General features: G+C 40.1%; 1 protein-coding gene across 6 annotated transcripts in view; it reads left to right on the top strand.

Annotated features, from left to right (window-relative positions):
* The window catches only part of LOC119728280 (Krueppel-like factor 12), a 45,779-nt gene that overhangs the window by 2,664 nt on the left and 19,939 nt on the right, over positions 1-23,176 (top strand). For all 6 annotated transcript variants that reach the window (XM_038200455.1, XM_038200456.1, XM_038200457.1 and 3 more), the window contains 3 exons: positions 2,994-3,036; positions 12,224-12,281; positions 12,826-12,870. In XM_038200455.1, coding sequence (XP_038056383.1) covers positions 2,994-3,036; positions 12,224-12,281; positions 12,826-12,870 — 146 coding nt within the window. The remainder of the gene's footprint in view (positions 1-2,993; positions 3,037-12,223; positions 12,282-12,825; positions 12,871-23,176) is intronic.

The following is a 23,176-nucleotide window of genomic DNA, read 5'->3' as shown; positions in this document are numbered from 1 at the left end:
TTGGAACATTTGGGGTGGAATTCATATTTTTTTTTATATGACACAAAGTACCGTGTTTTTCAGTGTTTTAATTGATCAATATGCCCCTTCTTCTTTGCTGACTTTTAAAACAGATCAACAGCTTGGCTTATTTACTTCCTCTTATGCCAGTTCCGTTCTATACTTTTGGTACTCTGTCATTGTTTTAAACTTTAATAGCTTTCTTTACTTTTTTTGCCGTCCGTGGAGAGCATGGAGTCTTGGTATTGACAAGAATGTCATTGACAAGAATGTCATTGACAAGAATGTCATTTTCAAAACTCATGGATACGAATGTCATTGACAAAAAAGTCATTTTCATGAATGTCATGATAAGAATGTCTTTTTCATGTCATTGACAAGAATGTCATTGACAAGAATGTCGCTGACAAGAATGTCGCTGACAAGAACGTCATTTACTAAAATGTCATTGACAAACTTGACAATTTGTCATTGCCTCTCTTCCAAAATAAGACGAAGTGTGAGTGAGATTGACTAAATCATTTTGAATTTGATTCTGATATCACTTCTTGATGGTTATAATAATCATTGGAATTTAGTTGTGTGATTTTCACAAGTTTCACAAGTGTTTCCAAAAGCATAACTCCTTAAAATGCGGACAGTAAAATTTCTTCATTTCATTTTGGTATGCGTAATGTGGAAGTGTTAAATCTGGTTTTGAATTTGTTTTGGTAAATTTTCAAACTTCACTGTGTTTTACTTACTGTTTCCAATTAACAATGTATTTGAATACATGTTACATATAGCTCATTATTGTGGTCATTACCTTTCCTTGGAAATTGAAAAGAAAAATCTCATTCATTTTGTTTTAATATGACTGTTTAAACAAATCCCTGAAAATCATGCCAAATCATGTCCTGTCAATATAGTTTGCAAATAATCAGCCATTACAAAAGGCTTTCTTTCTGCCTACCCTACTTGACCTTTACTCCTGATATCAAATGCTTCCATGGAGTGACGACGACGACGTTATTGTTGCCAGAGATTTTTTGTTGAGGGGCGTTGTCTGTTTTGCTTGTTCTTTCTTTTGCAATGTGGGGCTGCAACAATTCACAGTGCCATCGAAGTGTGCATGGCAAGTAAGACAAATAACATACATGTAGTGCTGTTTTATTGGGTGAAAAATGCATTAACAATAATGTTGAGGTGCTTTGTGTGTTGTATTATATCTTTCAGTACCATACATGTAGTTCAGATATCCAAAAAATAATTCTTCAATACCGTGTGCATTAGAGGGGAAAAAAGCTGAATAAAGAGTGTTTAGATTGTTATTTTGACCGAATGATTTTTGAAGCTAGTCGATAAGTGAAAACATTAAAAATTAAAAATCTTACATAGATCGACATGTGTAAAGATAAGGTAAAAATCACATGTGATATGCGGTAAATAAATAAGTTTAAATTGGACTGAATTGCCACTAAGCAATCGTCTACATGTTCGTAGTTTGGGTTTGGTCGATGTAACCACTGTGGTGCAGATTTCCCACATATGTGCATGCTGACACAGCACACCTTTTGTATAATACACCCCTATACACCCTACAGTGTACATGTATGGACTGTGTTTGTTGTGCATGCACACGTGATACTAGGCGAGGTCTATCATAATAGATAAGGCCATGCATGTACATGTAGCTGCATGTACAAAGATGAATTGCACTAGGGCGTGGCAGTGTGGCTGTATTCATAAAGCTGCTTGGAGAATGCTCCACTGCACAGTCTTTATGCATGGAAAGCAGGGAGCATTACAAATAACCATGGCTCTGTATAGCAACCCAAACAATCACATGGATGGGAAAAACTACATTATTTTGGGTGTGTTTTATGATCAAACAGATTTTGTGAGTTTCAATTCACAGGCCTTTTGTTTTGTAAGTGAGCACAGAATTCTGCCTGAAATACTGAATATAGATGAGGATTCAGTGTAAAAATACGGAAGATGTATAATTCGCATCAAGGATGAAAAACCAATTATGGATGTGTAGAATGGGTGTGTACATGTACATGGTGGATGGAATAATTAAACGGTCAATCTTCCAAATGCATTATTCATGTGGTTGGCTGACAGTATGGTACACAAGGAGGGGAACTGACCTCATGAATAATTCAAATATATGTTACCAATAAAGGGATCTTCTCCAATGTGTTTCTTTGAGTGATTACAGGGTAGCATATTTTCCGTTACATTTTCAACTACAAAATGTGGAGTTGTTTAAGATAGACAGTGCGTATAAGATCAATAGAATCGGTCCAAAGGGAATCATTTGTGCAATTTGAAGTCAAACATGACTAAAATTGCCATGCCAAAAAAATGATGATTTTGGCTCTTTGAATAGGATATTTCCCCATTTCCAATGCCTCTCCACATCTTGCATATTATCCCTGCAGTTTACAATGTGTGCATATGGCATTTTTATGGGCTTATATAATGTTGTTTTTAACCTTGCACAGGTTTATTAATAATTATGACACTTACGTTTTTATGATAAGCAATATTAGGTTGGTCCAGATCATGACAAAAAGATACCTTCTCATATTATACAATATGAGGTTTCAATATTAACATTTTATTTGTGTCTGTCCAGTTTGACACAGTGGTTTCCTTTGCTTATGAAATGTCTTTGGAAATATGCAGGCCACAAAAAATGGATATTTTAAGCGGACTGTCACTCCTTAATTGAATTGAATAAAGATAAGAAAGATGCAAGATGTAACACACTCTTAGGTATACTTCCAAATTTTGTTGACATAAATGTTTCTGTCTCTGCTGTCTTTGTGAGTGTGGAATGGAATTCTGGCAAGTAATTAGAAGGAAAATTACATTAAAAACTCATTTCATTTCTTAAAATGATACTGTTTGGGAACATGAGATACTAATCTGTAATCACAATAAGAAATGTGTGCAAGTACATATTTAGTAACCTTTCGTCTCTTTTCTCTCTTTTCTCTCTGCAGATCAAGTGTACAATGCATGCGATCAGTGTATGAAAACGTTTTGGTAAGTTTCCCCACCAGCACTAACATGTTTTTTTCGCTTTGAAATTGACAACTAATATTCCAAAATACTTCCCTACCCTAATATTCCAAAATACTTCCTAACTCTAACCCTCCTAAATTCTTCAAAATCTTGAAGATTTTGCAGGATTGATGAAAGTACAGACCGGCCACAATTACAGAAGTTAAGTTTGTGCATGAATGTGTGCTCGTAGGACCTGCCTTGTGCCATGGGTACTTGCAAGAATGTCGGCAAAATGTGCGTTTGCAACACGCGTACAACTTCAGGCTTGCCGTATGCAATGCCAAACCAGTGATTTTGGTGTTCCTCGTAACAGGGAGAAAAAACCGAGCTGCATTTCTCAGTTTGATCAGAGGTCAAATTAACTACTGTTTCAGTGCTTGAGAAGATTATCTCAATAATTCATTAAACAGAAATATGTGTCAGTGTTTTCAACAAGTTTCATGTACACGGATTCTGTGAAATGGCTGCTCTTCTTGTCCGCATACATGAACGGGAATGCAAAGCTTCTAGTATGAGTTGCTGAACGCGTTAAACAAAATGCTTAGCTTAACCTGTCTATTACCTCACATGGGGTTTCGATGGCCCTTGAAAGTAAGACTCGGAAGAAACTTCTGTTGGTTTTATGGATTTTGGGAATTGGTTTTTCAGGCTTCACGGTATACGATGAATCCACTTGCCATCTCCAAATGTGATTGAACTGTTGGAGTCGATGTGTTGGCCTAACAGTAGCAAGACTTAAACCATTTCTTCCTCATAACTGGCTTCCATACACTTGTCAAAGTTACTACCCATGAACTTCCTCTAGAATTGCAGACCTCTATTAGCTTAAATTTATTTGGCCTTCAATCAGATTGATTTGATTTTCCCTGTCAATTATATTTCTTCCTGAACGCAAAACTTTATAACAGCCTTGCACATAATTCCAGCAACATCGGTTTGTTAAACGCGAACCCTTTTGCGTAATGAAATGGGTAACATTTTCCAATTACGCAAACCTAAACCCGCATGAGACCCGGTGCCACAATACGTCCTCGCTCGGGTTTCCTTCTAATTAGGTGGCGTGCTCCGCTCAGAGCGCCCTGACTTCCCCTACCCCTCCCCAACCCTCCACAAAAAAACAAACAGTAGCAGTGCGCAGGGCCACCCCACACCCTCGTCTGTTGGCATGGCGCCACACGCAACAAAGATTGCGTGCATTTGTCCCCAGCGCGTGCCCATCATGGGGCGATGAGGAGGGGGCCAATGAGTGGTCCGTGGAGGAGCACTCCACCCCCCCCCCCCCCTCCCTGCGCATTCAGGAAGGAAACTAAGACTGGATTCGTCAAGCCTCTCAATTAGAAACTCAACGTTTCCCCCGCTAGCAGGTCTCCTGACAGGGCCAGTTGTCGTGAAGTTGCCGCTCCACTGATACATGTTCCGCAGTATTCCCAACGGTGCCCCGCCATACACGTGGCTGTTCACTAGTCATTTCACTGGTTAACGCTATTTTCCTGTGATGCCTACCATCTGACCTACACCTGACCTCGCCCCATAGTCCCAGGTGGCCGCAGCCAAGAAACCCAGTACCTGGTTTGAGTTTAGCCTGACGCTTTGGGCTAGCATACCTATCTGTGGTAATTACTGTCAAGCTACTCTCCCAAAACCCCAAAGGCACTCTAAGTATGTGCTTGAAATTAAATTATGTGCTTTAAACATGGCACCCCAAATTAAAACCACGGCGATGAAATACATGGAGGGGAACAAGGATGTCTGACTTCTGAAGTTTCCTTCGTCTTGGTGTGTGTTTTCTTGCAAGTGCCTACATTGTATGCCTACTCTCATTAGGTGTGCGCTGCATGGTTGGTTTGAACCAAATTGGAAGTGACTTGTTTGATTGAATAAGATATCAATCCAACATGGAGAACAAAAAAAAATCACACTGCTTGTATCACGGTGTCAATCAGCGTGATTGGAAAAATACATTTACCCAAACCAGATGGCTGTAGAAAAGGAAGGAAATTCCTTTTCAGGTCTCGTGTCACAATGAGTTAAGTGTTACATTTGTATCAAAGTGACCAAAGGTTTTTGTTCAGTGAAGTCTCATAGAGTGTCTCAATTTCTTATCTGAATTTAAAGCCATTCTGAAATATCTAAATGCACTCTAGCGCCTCACAAAGTACATTTATATTTAATTGGCCGTATTGCAGTATAAAGACATCACACCCTGAACTTGCAGTGCCCAAACTCACATTTTCGATACATGTTTACACTGTACTTGCTTCTCTTTTGTGTGATTGCAGTAGGTAAAAACAATGTCCATCGCTTAGTCCTCAATACTGCCACAATCACCGAGTCAGGCAGCGTTTCAAAGCTTACGTTGACGGACTCCGTTATTTTTTTAATTGAGTACATATCGGTAGCTAGCCTACCACATGCTTACATGTATGCCACTTGTTGACCATGTACTATTCCGAAAGAAAAAAAAATCATCAGGACACTTAACAACTAGTGAAACCTCAGGGCTCGGAGGCCATTTCCTGTCCTCATTAAGTCTGCTTTCCAGCCTATAGTAGCTCTTAAACATAGGTCTGTAAATTGTCAAAACTTTATCTTCTCAAACATAACAAAACAAAAGTCCAAGTTTGCAGCTGATAGAAAGTGAAACTAGTGACGGACTGACTGACAAGCGTTTTTTTCCCCCCTCATACGTACCTCATTCCATTTTCCTCAATATTGTCAGCCTTGCCAGCCAGGATGCAGCGCATTTTAGATGCCACGACTACGGCCCGCAAGTACGCGAAAGCCTTTCATCAGTCGGATCAATCTGTTCACACAATTTGTTTTAAATTTAAGGAGTCTTCAAAGGGAAATCCCGAGTCAGAAGTAACTTTGCTCCAGAACAATTTTGACAGCGTGCAGATTCCACAAGGTGTCGATTTTGCTTTTGACGTGGTTGACGCCGCAGCTTATCGTGTTCACAATTTCCTGCTATTCTGTTAAAAAGAAGCAAACATTCCTACAGAAACAGACAGTATGTGATAGTCACTCAATGCATAACAGCTTGGAAAAACAATATCAACCTGCAATATTGCACTTTAAAGTTTCCAGGCAATGGAATTTCTTTTTAGCAAATAAAGTACACCTTTCGTGCAAATAAAGAAACATCTTGTTTGGTTCAAAGTTTTTTGGCTTTTAATATTTTTGTTCTCCATTTTTTAAACAATGTTTTGCTCTTTTCTGGCAACTGAGGGCGCTGTTGCTATGATGTCATTTCAGGCATTACTCTTTGTTTCGGAGATTCTCTGTACACAAAAGCCAAATTGTTACATGATGGAAGCATTTAGTACATGAAGTTTGCTTACTGACTGGCAGTCAGTACTTAATTAACAAAGAAACCAAAAGTGGGAGTTGACCACACAAAAAAAAAAAAAATATGCTGAAACTTGTGCCTACTCATGTCTATGGACATTTAGATTTTACTATGCTTCGATCAAGACCAAAACCTTCATCAAAAATAAGTGACAATTTTTTGTTCAAAGTATAGATTGACTGTGGGTAAATCACTAAGTTCTTATTGTCACTATCACCAGCTGTTTGTTTTATAAAATGACCGGATATCATTCATGACTCTCAAGAAGAGAGTTATATTGTTCGCCGAGGATGAATTTGCAAACGCGTCCAGTTTCCACGACGACCAACAGGAAATTATGTCTCTCGTAGCTCTCCCAGGTGCAGTGAGGGCCATTTTCCCACTTTTCTCTTTTTATAGAAAGGAGGGAGGGGGGGGGTGTTTGTTTTTGAGGGCAAATTTCAAAAGTATCAGAAGGTCGCTTCCAGGAAGCAGGCCTCTCTGAATCTTTTCAAGAAGCGTGACACTCCTGTCACTCATCACTCACCATTCTTATTTTGGAGGTGCTGCGGTTTGACCCCTTTTACTAAACCCATCTTAACCCCCCTCCCCCCCCCCCCCCTCCCTTCTTAAGTTCTTAACCTCTCCTAGTGTGCCCCTATCTTCTACTAATTGTTGGCTGGGAACTGGACACAAAACCAGAAGCATTCCATGTGACTTCACCCTGCTAATTTTGATGATACGGTACCTGTTGCATCTTGAGTTTGATAGTCAAACATTTCGGAAACAAGACATTTGTTTGTTGAAAAGTCATCTTTCTAATCATAATCGTTCATGATGCTGTGCAAGAACTTCAGACTTTGGGCGTATGGGCATGTTGCTGCTCAATGTGTGAAGTGTTTCCTTTCTTCATTTTTGCTATTATTTAACTGTGCCATGCCTATCACTATTCTGTCACGCACTGCCACACTAATTTTCCTAGTGAGCTCAGTAATGGCATCATGAACAACACATGTATCAATGCCTATAGATGTATGTACAAAAAATAGTTCATGACTATTGGTACCTAACACATCCCCTCCCCTAGATATCTCAAAAGAATTCCTGAGATACAGGGAACACAATGACCATCACAAAAGAGGGGGGGGGGGTGTTCCCTGTGGTTTCCACCTGTAACCTACCAGTACATGTACATGTAAGTAGGGACAATAGTGTTAGCTGTACTAGATGTTCTCATGTACATGTACGGTAGGTGACCCTGCCATTGAATTGTGCTCTTGGATGAGTTTCTAAAAGAAATTGACTTTTCGGCTCAACTCAGTGACAACTTGTCATTGTCTGTGGGGTCTTTGAAATTTTGCCAGTTTCAGGATCAGAGTCATCAGACTGGAACACGTTTTGGTTAAAGTTTACATTAGGAATGCCAAACGGTGTGACTGTATACATGGTACAGTCTAGCTTAATTGCACCAAGATGTACAGTTTGTGCATTCTTCATTTGCATACAATCATATATACTGGTAGCTGCATCCTGTCATTACAATTGGCTTATAGCCAATAACTTGTAGTACTACAAATCAAAATGAATGTAATTGCAAACGATTTTAAAAAAAACCTTTTCCAAATTTCCCAAAGCTTGACCAACATACACATTAATTTGACTGACCCCTTTTTAACTTTTAAATCCCAATTGGGAAAAACTGAGTATAGATGTAAAGAAGAAAACACCAAGTAAACAAGTTATCGGGCACACCATGGAGGAAGGAAAATGTACACTAGTACTGTAACACCAAGAAGTTCCAAGAGTTAAATCCTGCCGTAATTGTCTGATCGTTCTGTGTCACATGGGCCCAATTTCATGGCTCTGCTGCTTACGATCACCATTTGTGCTAACTGCACTAGCAGAAAAATTCTGTGCTAAACCCTTAAGCACAGAATCCTTAGTTATGGGATGTACGCATGCACTGAAGCCAAAATTCCTTGCTAACCCATGAAATAGACTTACTGTAAGCACAGAATTTTCTGCTACCGGTACGGTAAGCAGGTATTTTTCGCTAACGGTAAGCAGAGCCAAGAAATTGGGCCCAGTAAATATGTATGTTATCTATTATGATGGAGATGATTTCCTTCTGTCCCGCCCCATCCTGAGATACATGTAACAACACACGCATGTCCTTCCCAGAAAGAAAAGAACAAGTGGGGGAAAATGGGCCCAACCCTCGTCACTGCCTCTCAGTGGAAGGATACGCTGATTAGCGACACCTCACCCTCCCCCCCCCCCCCCCCACCCCTTACTGAGTAATTCAACTGACATCCTACATGTGGCATAAACACATATCTGAAATGTGTTCTGATATACTAGCTTTTTTTCTTCTTTTTTCTTAAAATTGTCTGCTCTTTAGGATGGCTGTTTTTCAAGCGTTGACATTTGGCAATAATATTTTTGCTAATTCTGGAGTGAGTCATGGCCAGGTCACTTGTACCTCTCTGGCTCGTATGTCAGGACCCCCAGTAGAGCCTGGCCCCTCCTTTCCAATTCTGCTTGCTAGGAGGCTCGTTTTCTGTGGCAGTTGGCACACTCAGTTGTGATTGGCTTTGCAATTTCAGAAATATTTACACGTAAATGTGAAACAAAATCACTCACAGTATAAAGTCATCCCTCTAAGATCCTATGGTAATGTTAGTTCAGTGCCTTGCACTTAATCTCAAAGTTGCTAAGTTACTGGAGTTAGATGTAGTTTACCATCCCTTTTTAGGATGTTGATCATATTTTGTTGAAATTTCATAATACATGTTTAGTTATGCACATGTATTCAGGACAAAATATTAGCCAAAGTTTGATTTGTCAGTGTCAATAGGCAGATTAACTCTTTGCTTGGGCAGTTTGTTTCCCCAAGATATTACTAGACAAAGAGAGGTCATCAGATTGATGTGAAAAAAAATAAGAAAAAGGGCACATTTCACTGTTTGAATTTAAAAAATGTATTTGATATTAAGGACAAGAAGAACCTTGTAAGTTTCTTGATTGTTTACTACACCAGTAGTATACTTTCTACTCCTCTTAAATATGAAAACTATTTTTCATCCCTTTTTTTCCAGGTTTGCATAAAAAAATACATTACATAGGCCTTTTAAGGGGAAACATAAATTGTTTTAAAGAATGTAATTTTCGAAAGAGCAAATCGGACTGTAGATGGAGCATGGGTTATTTCTTTAGTGATCAGTAGCGTGAAAACCACAAGACTTGGACCAGTTGGGTCACAGAAAGCACTAGACCGGCACTAAAATCACCAGACTCGGTCTAGTTGGTATTTTAGCCCAGGTACAAGTTTTACACCCAAATTTACACTCCTACCTCTATGGTTCCATTTATATTTGCCTGAGTAGCACAATAACTTAAATCTATAGTCAGGACAGCTTCTGCACAAACAGATTGGCAGCCTCACAGAATTGGGCTCATAACAAATACTGTCTGAAAGATGAACATCTTGATGAAATATTGGATTTTCAGCCAGCTGCAATTTAGATGTGACCACCCTTTGGCCTTGGCCCACATTTTCTTGTTATTGAATGGCAAAATACAGTAGACTCAGTTGCCACACTGTACATAACCCATTTTTTTAAAGTGGATGTGAAATACCATTCTTTGACATTTTTAAATAAAATATCTAGTTGTAACTAACACTCTTGAATGCTATTCTTCACTGCATACATTTCACTGTTGTAGTTGAGTCTATCACAAGTCATCCAGTCCTAAGTCAAGAAACAAGCTCAATGTATTTAAATGAACTATGTCAAAAGTATTCCTTTGTTATTGTTCATCCCCTGTTACTTGTCACTTAACCTGTAACAAGGCGTTTGATTTAATACTTGCAGCTGTACTTGTCATGGACTCGAGTTCAATACTCATTCATTTTTGGAGCACTTGCCTCAAGTTTGTTTTATTACTTTTAACTTCAGACATGTGTTTGTAATTATCTGGCAGAACTAACGCTATGCTTCAAATTAAAATTTCAAAACCTCTATTGTTGGTAGCAGACAAAGTATGATGGCATACACTCTATACCTATATACATGAAGTGGTGCAGCGCTAGTTCACGGTAGATTAAGCATTAGCCCAGTTACACAAACTCAACATGTATGTATGAATGCCAACTTCTGGGCCATTTTTTTTCCTGTGAGTTGATACTGCATATCCTTGTAGTTGAGGGTACCCGGTCAGGGGTGTGTTAGCCGCAACAAAGCACCACCCTTGACAGATAGGTAGGGTTGGGCAGCATTGTGTAAAATGGCCACTGAAAATATAACGTTTGTTGTCTGGGCCAATCGTTTCCAGTACGAGCATTGTGGATTTTATGGTACAGCGCACATGCAACGTCAACAGGTACTTTCAATTTAGTTATGGTTTTGGGAGTATTGCTTTGATTTAGTGTTCATATAGATTATGATTATAGGCAACATTGAACTTTGTTGCAATATATCTCTTTCACTTTAAAAGGCCACAGGATACACTCACAATTTTTTAAAGAACTTTTTGTTGTCATCAGTAGGCAGCAAACAAATTTGATTTTGCAGAAAGGGTTGGTTTCCCCATTCAGGTTCACTCAACCAAAAAGTGTGGAATACTGTGAAGTCAGGGGGCAAATGTGCAATTGCACTTACCATTCAAACTTCACCAGTTTCCTTGATCAGAGTGTTCAAAACGAAACTATCACAGCAGTACAATGTGATGCTATGTGCGCAACGGAATACCTAGGGTGGGGCATGGTGGGCGAGTGCTAGAGGCACCACTAACGTTTACAATGTACTGCAGTACTTGTGTTAGCATCCGAATGGACTATCTCATGTATGGTCATTTTATGCGGAGGCCGTATTTTCAGTTGTATCCCTTCTTCAAACATCCACAGGGGTATCCTTACACGTACGTATATGCCTGCATAATTTAATAATGTGGGTGGGTGGGTGGGTAAATTATTCAGGTGATGTTGCAGTAGGTGTAAAGCTGCCGTGTGATTAGCATAAGTCATCTCATCTCATATTGGATGATGGTGTCAATTCATGTTTGCAAGTATACTATAAAGTAACATTTTTAATTAATGGTTACCCACCCTCATGCCCACCCTACCACCCAACCCACCATTACCCCTCCACCCTTAATTCCACCCATCTACTCTGCCCAACTACCATCCTGTACTTTCTCTTTAACCCACACACCCCAACCCATTCACCCTCACCAACCCATTCACCCTCACCAACCCATTCACCCTCACCAATCGACTTTCCTAACTATCAATCCCAACCATCCATCCATCCTCCCAATTATCCACCCATTTTTCCTTTAACCTACCCAACCTCACACCCATCCACCATCCCCAACTATATGTACACCCCCAAATTCCCTTTGAACATCTTCCATGTACCCCCCCAACCCCACCAATCCACCCTGAAAATATCCACCCTCTTGTCCCTTCAGTCCACCTGGTAACACCCATATCCACCCAACCCACCTACATGTACCCAGCCATCTTCCCTCTGTGTGCTTCCCCTGTTCAACCTATGCCCCCCTCCACACTGCCCATCGTAAGTTTTTCCATTTAAACTTTGCAAAAGTAAAAATGTCCAATTAAATCAATGATGGGTATATTTAAATCGAAAATGACTTAACTTTTATTATAATTATCCTGTTCCCCTCATGTTATCTATGTTGCCAATATAATCCAGGTGCCAAGGATCAGAAGGAAAACTTGCATCGACCAACTTTTCCCGGTTGAGTATATTTGTAAAGACATAATGCAACCTTTTGTATTGAAGCGTCTTATTTTTTTTATTTTTTTTTCAGTGACAAGCACGTTGCAAGTAACGAGCATCCATGCTTTCACACCGGACCAAATACACAAGTGAGTTTACCAACATCATCGTTTAGTGCAGAATTTAGTTTATCATCAGGTTATCTTCACACTGTAACAATTTTTTTACACATGCACAAAAAAGTTGCTACAATCCATGTACTTGAGCACCTCGGGCCAATCAGACTACAGGAAAGGCAGAATCATCCAGGTGCATAGCAACCAATTAGGGTATTGCCTGTCCTTGCATACCTGTATGGGGTCAGGTCAGCAATCTAGGAAGGTGTCAGCGTCTTAGACAGAAGTATTGGTCCTTATGATTTGTGATTCATATCCTTTGAATTTCCATGCTGCATAAATATGTATTATGGGAGTCAATTTTCATGCTGATCCTGCAAATTCTCAGGTAATACTGGTAGTTTGGGAGAGACATGGTCTGTCTGGTTTGATTTCATTTGTAGGAAAATCTCCACCTGTCACGTGGGTCCAATTTTAATCCTGGGATTTAAGTTCATTAGTGGCTCCCCTTGGAACTGTGTTGATATCGTTTATCGGCATTTACTTGTATTGTTTTTCCATTGAATATCTGATGCAGGTAACCAGGAGCAAGATGCGGGGCAAGGGAGCAACTCAACAGGAAGTAAGTTAATGGATAGAAGAATGGAAACAGTCTTTGGGAACAGGCTGTCTGTTTCCCAAAGACTCTGGCAAAGGTTCGTGTATCGGTATGCTTAATTCTGGATAGATTTGTTGTTGAGATAACTAGTGGGTCGGACACAGTTGTCGGTAGCTTAAACATGGACTGTGTCAAGTTAAGCCAGCACGGCTACAAAACAACACGCGACTCGAAGAAACATTTCATGAGATGCTACCGCAAAGTTTCACTTCTTCTGGGCAAGAGTGTAATGTTGCACATGTCGCATGAAAATATTTCGGATATGAAGCAAATTGCCCCGTCTTTTACTCGCGGTTGTTCAGGCAAGTATTTCCTTTGATTTCTTAATCCCAGGGTGTTTGGTAACATTTATCCCCATGTCCTTGAGACATTGGGTAAATGTCCACACTTTACATGTAGACTTAGCTGCACTGACTGCCTATTGGACACCTTGTATTTTAACCACAAAACCTGTGGACGCCTATGTTGTCATTTCCTGGCTTATACCTTGCTTATTCACAACTTGTAACTTCAAAACAAACCGCAAAGTACCACCCATACACTTTGCAAAGTTCACATACTCACTGAATAGACTCCCCGGCCTCTCTTTTCCGGCCATTGACCAACCCTCAGGTAAGTTAAAGTTGCACGGTCCCAGCTCTTCAACAAATAATTTTGTTTTCCCCGTCTGTTACCCTTTGAAAAAAAGCTTTTGTTTTGGTTCGCTTTTCATGGCAAATAGATCAATTCTTCTCCCCATATTATCGAATCTAAAAGGGGGCGGGAACCAGTCTATGCTGCGAGAATTAATTATTATTGGGCTGCAATTTTTTTTCATTTAAGTACTATTTCAGTCAATGTCTAGTTAAAAATGAATCTTAAGTTGTATGCACTAGAAAAACATTTTGAAAGCAAAATTATTTTTCGGGGTGAATTTGGACAGTACATGTTGTAGGGACATTATATCTTTCATACCGAATTCCTGTCAATCTGCATGTTGGAGTCTCCAACAGCGTTTACGTATATGTACCTTTTGCCGTAAAAGTTGAACAATAGTTCATATTTGTAAATAATGAAAGTACAGAATGTAGTTTGGATTAGGGCATGGTGACTAAGTTTTCAAAACAAGACTGCAGGGCAATTTTGGGTCAGTCACACATGTGTTAAGTTGCTCAGGCTCTTCAGCAGATGATCCAGCAATCTTTGTGAAATGCAGCAGTAGTAATCACAATTAGTAGGATTAACTCATTCCTGTAATCAACTGATTATAAATCCTTGGTATGTTTTTTATAGGACAGCAGACTTATTTTGATTTCACCAACTTCTCCAAATAAACACAATCGGGAAGTGACAGGCACAACAAAGATTTTGTCCAGCATACAGGAAGCACGGGTTCTGTTAAGGATGTGACAGATAGTCTGTTCTCTGTTATCACGCTGAAACCTTTCCACTGATAATAATTTGGATTCCACTGTGGTTGTGAGCGGGCGTATATACTGAAAGCAATTTGAGGAAGCGATTGTTCTGGCGTGGAAGGTTTTGAGGTCAGAGTGTACTGTAGGAGGCATTGTTTGTGGCTGTTACCATGATTGGCCCTGTCAGCCAGAATCATGACGCCTCGCTAAATGGGTCTAGTCTGACTAGCACGGTTGACTTGTTTCGAATATTTGGCATTTAGTCCGTCAAGTTTTTCAGAAACGAACCTTGACCTTCTTTTAGCATATAGTTTGTCTACCTTGTTCATAGATGAAAGCAAGGTTATTCCCAGTTCGTCATTCATAACTTTCCTTTAAGAAAAACAAACTATTTCAACATATTTCAACGCAAGTGTGCAGTACAAAAGGCAATCCATTTTTAAAGTTGATGAAAGAATGTGAAGAATGTTGTCAGTCTGTGTTAGGTTTGCATTGTGCATGTTTCCTTGTCAACTATTTGAATATGCATGATTCATGCACGACGCAGGCTGAAAACGGGTAAGATACTAAGAACCAGATCCTGAATTGTAATTTTCTACCAACAGTTCATGATGAGTGCAAAATGTTGTCCTTGTAAGCCAGGTGTGCAAAAAAGAAAAAGAAAAATGATGTAGTTCAGCCAGACGGAGGACCTGCCTAATTGGAGGAAACATGCGATGAAAACACTCAGGCTGCTACTTCCCTCTTATGCTAATGGTCACTTATCCCTGTAACACGTAGTTGGGGACGGCACGGCGCTGAGCCAAAAAAAGAAAGTCGCAGGGACCGAAACTGCCGGCCAGCACCTTGAGCTGACACATGTAGTTGTTGCATGGAAAGGTCACAGAGGGTCTTGCTGCTTTGGTATGGGTCAGAAGTATTCCCAAGTGCATTAAAAGTGAACTCATATTTCAGAAGCATAAGTACAGCATACACTTCCTTTATCAAGTTTCATCTCTTGCAGCCTTTAATGCTTTGACTAGATGATGGATGAAAAGAGCTTACCTGCTTGTAAAATCATTTTTCATCAAACCTCTTGGAGGTAATTTTGTTTTTTTCCAGTCGGACTGTTTTCAAATTTGAAATATTGAAAGTGATGGCAACTTGTAACCAATATAGTCTGACGAGTGTCCTGTTTACTTGCAAGGAGTCAGTTCACAGAAATCCTGCATTAGCCTCATCAACAACATGTTATCAATTATTGCTCTTTCTTTCTGCCTCAGAGGAGGGTTGAGAGTTTTGAGAATTGTCTTTGAGTGGGCAAATATCATTGGACAGGAAGGGGAATTTCCCAGCCGCGGTAATCCCACAGCATTTGAGAGTGATGCCCGGTAGCAGCTCCTCTCTGCCACGAGAAATGCCGCTTAATCCACCTGATTCTCGGGATAATCTTGCCTGTTGCCGAGGAAGCCTCATGTTTGCTAAACGGTTCCTGCCCTGGAGCCTACTAGCTCCCCTCTCTCTCTTTTGACAGCCTGCAGACATACCACTGTTCACACGCTACCGTTACAAAATTTCCCTGGCTTTACAAACATTCTGCCAGAGTGATTTTGATTAAAGTAAACTGGCTTAAGAGTTGCTGGGGGCCGAGCGGGGGGCCGGAGAGGAGCGCGGTGACGCCAAGTTTTTGAGTCACCATCCTTTTGGAATCTAACTAATCTGGCTTGTAGTAATTGAATCAAATTTGCATTTTTGGAAGTTCAAACTTGGATGTTTTACTAGGAGAGACTTCCAAAATTGCACTAATTTGCTGCTGTATCTAATTTTTGGAAAAAATGTCTTCAGGACAGGAAGTTTAGAATAAAATGTTCAGCATATATCATTGATAAAAAAAGTATAACAAAGTAATGTTGAAGATGAAGAGTTTTCTTGAAATATGAATAATTCTTCAGAAGTTTTGGCCTATTGCTGGCTTGTGCATAGCCATAACCATAAGAAAACCTGTGTAAACATTTCTACTGAAATATTATTTTCTGCAGAAATAATAATTATTTTAAAAACACTGCACAAAGTTTTCTGAAGTCTTGGAATTTCCCCCTTTTTTTGACTTTACTGTTGTTTTCCTGTGTTGTGTTCTTGTGTCATATGCATTATGGACTCACTGACTGAACCACTTTGAGTTGGTGTGTTCAAAAGTGCTGTCTTTTGAAGGCAACATCCAGTCCTCTCACAGATGACACCCATCGTTTGCCATACATTGTCTAGCCCCAGGGTCTTGAGGGGTTAGACTCAAAGAGTTCTACAGTGTCACAAGAAATTGGTGGGGGAAGATGTGTCAGCTGCCTGTGCGAGTACCACGGTTCAAAGAGTCAACTGTCGCGCCCCGAAACCTGCCCCTTGTCAGGCTACGCAGTTTTACGCATGATGCCAATTGGGCCCAAGCGAGAGGACAAGCCTCCAGACTGTTATTGTTTTGCGGGGTGATGGTGCTAATGCCGCCAATCAGCGTGACTTTGTCACCAGCGGATTCTCATTTGGCCATCCTCACACGACTGTTTCGTGTTTGTGTTTGCTGCACATCCTATTTGCCGAAAACATGCCTTTAACAAGCTTTTGAATATTTTAGTTAATCAAGAATTGCAGTTATTACATCCGTATGAAAAAGTTCCATATAAATCTGTTGATCTGAGTTGTTGCAATTTCCCCCCCCCTTTTTTTTTTTACTGATACTCTTCTTTGTACCAGATGTGTGGCTTCGTGTTACACATTGTCATGCACTGTGCGTTTTTGAAGTGGTATTCCCAAATGTTTTCCACCATCTTGAAAGCACACATAGGGCAGCTCTGTGAAAAACAGTTGTCTGATCGTAAGGTTTAAGTTCACTTCAAGGAACTCTCCTCCCTTGAGTGCCAGCCTGCATCCTCCTTGGGACATATGAAGAGTTGTAGACAGCCTCAGGTTGTCATGGAGAATTAAGGTGATGCGGATGCTGTAAGTCTGGGGACATGACTGTCACTAGGCAGTTTTGCGAAACGTAACAAAGCTTGACTGGTGCTGAAACCATGCATGTGAGTTTTGTAGATGAAGGTACTTTTCAAGAACTGAACATTTCAAGTTAAAAAAAAAATGCATCAAACAGCAAATACCTTTAAAAACTACTACCAATGTGTACTTCATCACTTGGCAGTTGGAAATTCATTTCCTCCGTGAGTTTCGCAATGTCCATCTGGAACATATTTGTATCTTCTTCATAAAAATGATTCATTTCCACTCGGAGATGTGTAAAAAAAAAAGGGATTATTTGATATAACCGTAAATTTGACTGTATAAATGGCTGTGATCAATCAATTAAAAAGAATGCATGCGTGTATGTAACATTTCCTTTCCCTGAATTGCATCTGTTTGCTTGACTTGGTTCCTTACGTTTCCTGTCTTAAGATTAGCATCTCACTCTGGTGCAAGGCAATGAACAGTGTGTGCTGACAGATTGGAATCAGCATTTTCCTGCTATCAAGGTGGGTTTTTGAAGAATTTTAACCGGGGTTGTCAAGTCCTAAAAAAACATAGACCTCCATTTTTGCGACTGTCATCTTTGCCTGGTTACTTGACCGTGTAGTGCACATTCTCTTGACTGACAAAGTAGAGGCACCAATCTATCACATACGGAAATTCTATGAATTGTCTACGAATCTGACTCCTTCTATGGCTGGGTTTGATGCGGATCTGGGCACGTTATCATCCTGCACTCTCGAGACACCTCGGTTATGGAAGCGCCATTGTATCAGGTATTTGTCAGGATAACAGGCCCATTGTAACATCCAAATAACTGGAATTTTCCCAGGTGTAGACCAGTGTATGACCGGATTCATGCGTAGACACAAATGCCTGAATCACACACAGGTGGACTCTAAGACACAGACTCACTGTTGTTATGCAGAGAGGCTTTGGCATGGATGTATCTCCATCCAAATCTTAGTTTAAGTTGGAAGAGTTTGACGGAACTGTTGGTTAAAACAGTTGAAATTGTATTATCAGATCCATACATGTAGCATTGTGCTGCTCATTACAACATTATTTTATTACCAACACGGACAGGAAACAGGAGTAGAGTCTTCAGGACTCCATAGCCTGCATTGCTTCACACCCAACGCTGCCTCCCTTGTGGGCAAAATGACGCAGATTGCAGCAGGAACCGCAGTGTTTGTCTGGTTCCTCTAGGGAACCCCCTTGAACTCTGGAACAGAAGTTCAGGAAGGGGTAGCGCATTGGAATTAACACCTCAACTTTTAGTGTTGACTGTGTATTAGGTACAAACATGGTTGTTAAAGAAATCTCTGTTTTAAAGTCAGGATCTTGACAAGAAGATACTTTGGTCATGTTTTGGTGCAAGATTCTATCCAAAGCTATTTCCAAACATGTTGCATTAGATATTCACTTAATATTTAATGTTCCGAATAATTTGGCTGTGGCTTTGCAATTACACTTATGCATATGGTAGCAGTTGATAGCAACTTCACATCGACAGTTGTGTGACTACCGGCCATAAGCAGGTAATTCATATACGGCTTGCATTATAATTTCTTGATATTGAATTTTATTTGATAATGAAAGTACGTGAACATACATGTACTTTTACTTTAGAATGAAAGCTTGGTAACAAGTGACAAAACAGATGAGAAGCGAGATGCTAAAAGAGCAATTTGCCAAGAACCCCTCGTGCTGCGATTTCTGCGCAATTCGCTGACGGAGGCACGTTAGTACACTGATCTTCTAAGATGTCAAGTCATGGTCTTGAAACGCGTCCATGGGTATGACACTTTAAATATAGTCACAGCTTAATCCTCCAATCCCCAATTTGTGAGTCAGGGTCCTGGGGCTAAAAATACAAAACCCCCCTCTTCCATCCAAATTCAGATTTAAAGTATCATCCAATACAAGAAAAAAGTCAGGGGGGTGCCATGGGTAGAATTGCCATTGTTAATTTGAATGCCGTTTAGAATTAGTGGTAAAACTTAGAAGTGAAGCAAAGCATATTACACATAATCGATGTGAACAAAATATTGAAAACAAGAAATCCCATTTTTTTGGGGGGGGGGGAGCAATTTCAAAATGTTATATCCAGTATCGTCACTTTACTAGAGGGAGTCTTACAAAGTTCAGTATCTACTTTTAAGCTGGCTCAGGATCAGTTTCAAAAATTGAAACTAAATAAATTTAATCCTCAGAGTCATCACTGGTAGTTCTTGGTTCTCAAGTGATAGAAATGTAATCCCAAGAATTGTTCGTGTTCAGGTTCAAAGAACAATGCAGGCATTGTCCATTTTGTTTCGCTTTTGTTATTCCGGTAGGACTGGAGCAATGTGTTCCATCAAATCTGTACTTGTACAATTACAGCTAAAGTTTCTGTTTTGCATGGCTTACATGTACACAACACATATTAGCTGCAATCCGAAAGTAATGATGCCTTGGTAACAGAGTTGCTACTTAGATGTGAAAGTAGTTCAACTTGATGTGTATTTCACTTTCTGACGTACAATTGTGCCTTTGGAAGCCCGTAGTCAGCAGAAAGTGGCTGGCTTCATTTGCAAGTGAATCTCAGCTCACTACAAGTGATCTTGATGACCTTAAATCTTTTGTGACTTACGGTTTTGCTTCCTGACATAAAAATGCACTTGGAATCCCTTGCCAAAAAAAGTGGCTGGCTGCATATAGTGGACGCACAAGTGCACGAATGTCGTTCAATCGATTCTGATAACCCTAAATTTTGAAGGATGATATCTCGCACAAGACACTCTGCCCCTTGTCTGTTCCACCTTGGGTCACGTCCAGGTCGGGAAACCCAGACGATATCGCCCCTCACAGGGTGCGCATGCAACGGATGGAGGGGTTTACAAATTAACCCATCTTTGGAGATTCCTTGTCGGTTGGTGTTAGCGCTGATTATCTAGACACGCTAACAAGCATTGCAGTGACCAGACAAATTTTCCTCTTTTTTTATATATATAAGTTCACGAGAGTCAATTCATAACCAGTTCCTTATCTTCGTTATCTCTAAAGTTTGTACTCTACCTTGTCAAGTGCTGTAACTTTGCAAATTGTTGAAACATTTAAGAAGAGTGACGAGAACTGCTGGTTGAGGTCAGATTTGTTTTCCTCCAAATTTATCGAAGTCTCCATATAATCAGACATAAGGAAATCACGAACACAAGTGCTGCAGTCTCTGATCTATATTTGTATCGTAGCTCAGACACAGAACAGACAATTTACTTGTCAGTTTTGACTTTTAGCGTCCCGACATTTCCTTAACAGACTCTATGTTAATGGAAATCAATCACTCGGTTTATGATTTTGTCCACACAGTTGTAAAGTGAGCTGTAGATTGGTATGGGCTCTGTTGATTGTGCCATCAAATGGGGCACTGATGTAAATGTGATGGAATTGTTTGGTGTCCTTGAGCAGGGTTCAAGATGAGAAAGGCTTCAGCCATTTGTAGCTGTAAGTATAAAGGATGCTTGATGACCACAAACACCTGAATTTGTGAGCTATTTAAGCCACATCGCCGTGTCCTCAGCAAGTTGTGTAAAAATGTCCTCAGTAAGTCCTCAGCCATGTCCTCAGTAAGTTGTGCAAGTTCTTGCCAAACAAATCAAAAAAATTCTAATAAAAAAAGGATTTTTTTTTTCCTTTTGGCCTGTGGGAGAAGTCTTATTGCCCACTGTCTGTGGCTGTTTTCAGAATTCTTGTTCATTGTTTACAAGGGTAGTACAGTGTTTTGGAAATACAGGGTAGTTTTGAACACTTTGTGGATCAAAAAGGACTGGAGCTTCATGGGAGATGAGTTTATTCACTTGCATCATGTGAATAAAGAAACCTTGATTAATTGTACTTTAAATGTCTAGAATTTAGATGCACTGGACAGGATTCTGAACTCCTTGGTCCGTCTTCGATTGTGCTAGGTTCCAAAAAGCCTTTGGCATTTTGAGGAAAAGATTGATTGAAACTGATTTTCCGTGGTAACAAAGTTTAGTCTATATGCAAGAATCCATTATTTTAAACTTTGCAATTGGTGACGCACTGTCCACATTGAGCTGGAACAAAGGGGTCAAGCCACTGCTTGAAGGTCATTTTCTGAACAGCCTTTTCTTGTTGTTACCTGCAGTTTTTCTTAAGAGAAAAAAAGGACTTTCTTGCTGGGAATTGAGTCTAGGTGGTATTCCTGCCTGTCTAACACTACCACATGTACAAGCCCCAGATGCCCAAAGTGACGAAATTAATGCTGAAAGGGGCACCGGTTTTGTCCCCCAGGTGGAAGGCCGACTGGCCCAGATGTATCTCCTCCTATCGGAACATTTCGCTGATCCACTTAGATTTGGGCCGTTGAATGATGACATAATCTGCGCGTGTCATCGGTAACGCTGTGCAGGATACAACAAAGTCCAGAATGATTTCATAACGTGCAGTTGGCAGGTTGCACAAGTGTCATATATCACTCCCCTCTGGGACACCGATGGGACTTTTGAATATGAAAAGTTTGGTATGAACATTGATTGATTCAGGTTAAGTGTGTATGATTGGCCTGCCAAAACTTGTCCCAGATACAAAAACTTATCATTTTATGTATTAGTCGTGAATCTTCTGTACATCTCTCTTGTTCCTACCTTAAAAACCCCACCTCTATAAGAGGTTTTTAAGGTTGTGGTGAAAGACTGGAGATTATTTTCTGACCTGAAATGGCTTTCGTCTTGCATACGTGAACCTCTGAATGTACGTAGTTGCCATATTCTCCATATGTCTTCACTCATAAGTCCTTGTGATGCAGTCATCCTATCATCCCAGTTCTACCTTTTGTAGCTCGGGGTCATTTTGTTACGGGCTTAGCCATGTAGAGCAGCCCGTAACCCGATATACCGAGAGGAAAAACAACGTGCCAAGGGGCAGGCCTAGAGGAAGATAGGTAAGCGCTCAGGGTAGCAGGCCTACACTAACACACCTGATACCAATTACCAGCCAATGGGCCAATGAGAGCATGTGTTAGAAGGGGCTAGGCATACTTCTCCAAACAGGCAGACAGTTTCATTGGTTACTTTCATTTGTCATTTCTGATAATGGCCGATCTAGAGTTAGGAAATGTGCCTTCAAAAAATTACGATAGCTGCATCTCTGTGTCTATCCACAGCTGATGTCACATGTTCATGTCTACAGGCTTGTCCCTGACCCTTCTGTTTCTGATTTCCATTTTCTTAATCTAGATCCACCATTTTTCAATTTCTCTTTCTCTCTGTGTCTTTCTCAAATCGCTGCACTTTTTCTCTGAATGTCAATTCGTCAGTCAAAGTTGGAGTGACAGCCCATCCGACATTTTGTGGTTGTGGTTTTTTTATTCGTATCTTTCCACACTTGAAGCGAGGTCTTTAACTTTTTTTTTAAAATCCTGTGTTTCATTTATTTGCAAACTCTCAGCAAGTTATGGCACTTTTTGAGGGTCACTTCTAAATTAGCTTCCTGTCTGTGTTATGAATGTCTGACCTGGAGGAACAAAATGCAAAACCTTGAAGGTGGGGGTTAATGGGGTGCAATTTGCAAACAAATGCCCAGTTGAGGAAAACTTTGTACACTTAATTTAGGAGGTAATTAGATTAATATTAAGACAACTTTCATACAAAGGAAACCTATTATTCATTCTTCAAAAGGATTTGTCTTAATACTTTATTTGCTGTTCATAAACTTTTTTTTCATAATATAAGTTGTGATTATTATTCACTTTTTAGGATGCAAAATGATGCATTTTTATAGTTGAAAGTTGTCTTTTCTGTGCCTGCAGCACGAAAGTGAAAAAAAAAACCTTGCAATTGAAGAACATGTACGTATAAGCAGCATGTTGAGCCCTATCTGTGTGA

The sequence above is a fragment of the Patiria miniata genome, unplaced genomic scaffold, assembly GCF_015706575.1.
Source record: "Patiria miniata isolate m_02_andy unplaced genomic scaffold, ASM1570657v1 HiC_scaffold_20, whole genome shotgun sequence".
NCBI lineage: Eukaryota > Metazoa > Echinodermata > Asteroidea > Valvatida > Asterinidae > Patiria > Patiria miniata.
Note: the sequence above shows the minus strand (reverse complement) of the source record. Positions and strands in the feature narration are given on the sequence as shown.